Source organism: Propithecus coquereli, unplaced genomic scaffold (assembly GCF_000956105.1).
Source record: "Propithecus coquereli isolate 6110/MARCELLA unplaced genomic scaffold, Pcoq_1.0 Scaffold69, whole genome shotgun sequence".
NCBI classification, from domain to species: domain Eukaryota; kingdom Metazoa; phylum Chordata; class Mammalia; order Primates; family Indriidae; genus Propithecus; species Propithecus coquereli.
Genome location: NW_012152951.1, coordinates 195,219 through 199,866, shown reverse-complemented (window position 1 = coordinate 199,866; position 4,648 = coordinate 195,219). Strand labels below are relative to the sequence as shown.

General features: G+C 36.8%; 1 protein-coding gene across 1 annotated transcript in view; it reads left to right on the top strand.

Moving 5' to 3' along the window:
• The window catches only part of MALRD1 (MAM and LDL receptor class A domain containing 1), a 285,192-nt gene that overhangs the window by 103,055 nt on the left and 177,489 nt on the right, over positions 1-4,648 (top strand). Inside the window, exon 8 of the mRNA XM_012660894.1 lies at positions 496-703. Coding sequence (XP_012516348.1) covers positions 496-703 — 208 coding nt within the window. The remainder of the gene's footprint in view (positions 1-495; positions 704-4,648) is intronic.

Below are 4,648 nucleotides of genomic sequence, written 5' to 3'. Positions count from 1 at the left end.
ATTTTTATATTTATTTCTTTAAAATTTCTATTATATTGTGTACCTTCCTATTTGCCTGATTATTTTCATGTATCTAAATATCAATTTTAGTAGTTAAAAAACAAATGAGATGCGGTTACAGCTTTTGTTGTATAAGTAGTGATGATACTTATGCTTTTCCTTGAAAGTGAAAAAGAGAGAATTGTAAAGATCATGACCAAGTAAGGCGTCTGCAGTCAGGGACATTGTCGATGGCGATGGTTAAGTGGGACACTGTATTTCGTCTGATCTTGAGTGGTTTCTCGAAGGTCTTAGTGGAGCAAATGTGTCCATCAGTCTTACAAGCGTGGGCCAGGCTTATCAAATAGGAACTTTGTTATGTGTTGTATTTGGTCGCTCTTTAAACAAGTGTTATTTTCTCAATAACTATTTGATCTCTATTATCCTTCTTTTGCTTTTTTTGTCTTTTAAAAGAGCTTATAAGCTCATAAATTGATCATTTTTTTTTTCCTGAAGGTTATTTTCGAAGGGACTATTTTGAGCCAGAAAAGTTTCATCGGGCTGGATCAGCTCTGGGTCTATGCCTGTGGACAGGTCCCACCCAGAAAGCTTTGCCCTGTAGACGAATTCACTTGTGCCAGTGGCCAGTGCATTGCCCAAGAATCCGTCTGTGACTCTCGACAAGACTGCTCTGATGAGAGTGACGAGGACCCAGCAACTTGCTGTAAGTGAATTAATGGTTTATTCGTTTACGTGCTCTAATTCACGATTGTTAGTAGGATTTAAAATAGCCTTTGTCTGTTTAGGTAAAGGTAATATGTGTGAAATAAGACGAATGTGTATTCTTGCTCTGAAACTATTAGCACTATTTCTTCAGGGGTCTCTATGTTAATTTACTGTGTTGGTGCTTGTTGCTAAGACCACAAAATCTGTTTGTTTAACAAGTGAATAGTTGTGATTACTGTTGTGTGTGCATGTGAATGTGTGGTGCTTTGGGTAAAGAGGAAAATGGGGTGAAGAGGGAACCTATTTGTACTTTCCCGTTGGAGGCACATGGTATGAGTTGCTAACCTTTATTGAATGTGTGCCTTTTTTCCGTCTCTAACCAATTATCCAATTATCTTGGACCCTGTGGGGAGAGGGAAAAAGAGGAGGTAGGCTGCCATTGCCTCCAGAAATTGCTTCAGTCACGACTGGTGTTCAGGAGGGCAAAAAAAAAAAAGGCCCCAACTCCTTCCTTTCAGGCCTGTCTGAAGAATCTTTGATAGGAGTGATGACAAGAGATCCCATTACTATTCAAGCTCAGTCCTATTTCAAAGAAAATATAATTTAATTTACAACCCACGTGATGGTTCTCATGTGAGGTAACTTAGCAACTAAGATTCTCACGTCACTTTAGAAACCGTGAATTTCAACTAAACGAATACTGTTTTTATATCACAAACAAGTGGCTTTTAAAACAACATTAAAATTTTGACATTTATTTTATGATAATGTTTTATTTTAGTGAGATATTTTGTTGAGCAGAGGGAAAATATTATAAGATACATGCTACTTCGTTAATGAAAATCTCTGTCCAATACGCTTCTTTTGACAGGCAAGGATTTTATTAAGAGCAATGGAGAGGAACGTGGGGAAGAGAAAGTGGGAACGTAAGGGAGAAACCCCCTGCTGGTCTGTTTGTAAACAGTAATCCCATTACTTTCTCAAACACCTACCTTTAAAGGCAATAATCTGCAAACCAACCTGATCTCAATGGAGCTTTTGAGTGGCTCTTTCATTCAAAAAGAACAATGCCAGGACAATTTATTTTCCCTAATGTTAGTATGTCAGATTCCTTTCTGTGCTTTAGTTAATTTTTTTTAGAGACAATTTGGTTCTTTTCTGTTGGGGAAATTCATCTTTCTAACAGTTTCTATTATTCTTAATTTCAAGAATGGAAAGGAAGTATGTTTGCTTTCTTTCCCATTGTAGTTTTGGAAGCCTAGCTTTTTTCTTCCCTTTTTTTCTTGTAGCAAGGCATTCTTTATGTCCCCCTCCTTTCAATCCATTTTCTTAATTGAATCCCACCCAGAGTATTAGTAGATACTTTAGCATTTGATTTTCGACATATTTTCCCGTTTCTTTTCCTTTATTGAAGTTGCATGGATTATTTATCCGGTACTTTTGCGACTCAATAGGTCTGAATACCATTCTGCTATTTTCTTTAGGTGAATGCAGAAACAGGGAACTGTTTTTATGAACAAAAATAGTGTCTTCGAAGTTTTCCAAATAATGTAACCTCATTTGTCCAAAGATAACCTGTTCCATTTGCTTGATTGGAATCAACTTAATATAGGGGATATGACATAGAAATGTAGCCATATTACATATGGTACATATACTTATCCATATATTAATATTTTGATGCCAAAATGAATATTTCATGTAAATATTTTATAATTAGTTTTGCTGTGAAGAAATAATTTACATAGATTTGAATTATTAAAATGGATATAAATTTATGCTATTTTCTGCACCAAAGTATTTAAGGTATTTGTGCATAAGATGGGTGTATGTATATTCTAAAATAAGAAAGGTTTTCCTTTGAAATTTAAAACCACTTCGAAACATTTTACATATACTTTTACATTTGTATTTTACAAATTTAAATTTGTAATACAAAGGTTTTTTTCATAAATAAAGAATCCAAGTTCATGAGCCCCCCACCCACCCAAATGCCTTCATAACTTCTTTTTATCCCACTTTAGAATGAATGTCCAGGAGGATATAACTTGTACAGGCAGGTGGAATAGCGGCAGGAATACCTAGCATATTCTGGAGAATGAGTCAATAGGAATTCGTGAAGATTGTCAGCTGGTATTCTTCAGTCAGTGCTTTCCCCAAAAGGCAGGCTCACTCAGGTGTTCTTTCATTATCAAGTTGCCCTTACTCTTAGGTACCATTTTAATACATGTAGTTACTGAGCCTCCAGCCCAGTGGCATCTCAAAAGCACTTAATTGTCAAGGGCCAGCGGGTTTTGCTAGCGTTTTGCAGCTATAGCAAACTCCTCCGTGGACTGGAGCATCGACATCACTTGGGAACTTGTTCAAAAGGCAGAGCCTCAGGCCTTAGCCCAGCCCCACAGAACCAAAAGCCACATTGCAATAATTAATGTCCCAGGTGACTCGCCTGCATATTACACTTTGAGAACCACTGTGCCAAAGAAGCTTCAGAAATGAGGACGGCTGAGGGAGGAAACAGATGGTGTACAAAAATATTGACCAAAAACTAAAGGCAAACTAGTCATTGGCCTCTTGGGATTGAAGGAAAAGCTCTCATTACTTCACCAGTACTTAAGAGCATCACGATAATATCAGACAATAGATTTTTGACATTTACTAACAAGATCCTGTGTAAAATGGGGACAGTTAAGATTGAAATATGTCCGCACTCCCCTGCTCATTGCAGCATCATTCATGGTAGCCAAAACATGGAAATAACCCAAGTCTGTTGGCAATGGATTGATGGATAAACATCCAAAAAGGGGTGTGTATATATGTATATATATACACACGAACACAATGGAATGTTCTTCAGCAATAAAAAAAGAGGAAAATCCTCCCATTTGTGACAACAAGGATGAACCTGAAAGACATTATGCTAAGTGAAATAAGCCAGGCAAAGAATCTAAAAAACTGAACTCGTAGAAAGAGAGAGGAGTAGGATGGTGGTTACCAGAGGCTGGGGCAAGTGGGAAATGGGGAGATGTTGGTCCGAGGGTAGAAATGTTCAGTTATCAGATGAATAAGTTCTGGGGATCTAATGTGCAGCATGGTGACTCTAGTTAGTAACATTTTATACTTAAGTTAGCTAAGGGAGTAGATCTTAACTGTTCTCACCCCCCCACACACACACGTAGATATAGATATGTTAATTGGCTTTACTGTGGTCTAGTATACATTTCACCATGTATATGATTTTACCATGTACATTGTACACCTTAAATAGATACAATTTTATTTGTCAATTATATATCAATGAAGTTGGAAAAAGTAATAAAATATATATGCAATATATTTTAAAATATTTTATCAAAATAATCCAAATATACTATGTGACAAACATATCCAAAGGCATACATTGGGCAGCTGAACAATTTACATATAAAGTATATCTAATTTTCAGACACGTGCTATAACAGGAATGAACCTTGAATACAATATGCTAAGTTAAAATAAACCAGACACAAAAGGACAAATATTGTATGATTACACTTATGTGAGGTCCCTGGAGTAGTCAGATTCATAGGGGACAGAAGGTAGAATGGTGGTTACCAGGGGCTGAGGATAGGGGGATATGAGAAGATGTTGGTTAAGGGGTGCAAAGTTTTAGTTACTCAGGATAAATAAGTTCTGGGGATCTAATGTGCAGCATGGTGACTCTAGTTAGTAACATTTTATACTTAAGTTAGCTAAGGGAGTAGATCTTAACTGTTCTTGCCCTCTATTATCCTTCTTTTGCTTTTTTTGTCTTTTAAAAGAGCTTATAAGCTCATAAATTGATCATTTTTTTTTTCCTGAAGGTTATTTTTGAAGGGACTATTTTGAGCCAGAAAAGTTTCATCGGGCTGGATCAGCTCTGGGTCTATGCCTGTGGACAGGTCCCACCCAGAAAGCTTTGCCCTGT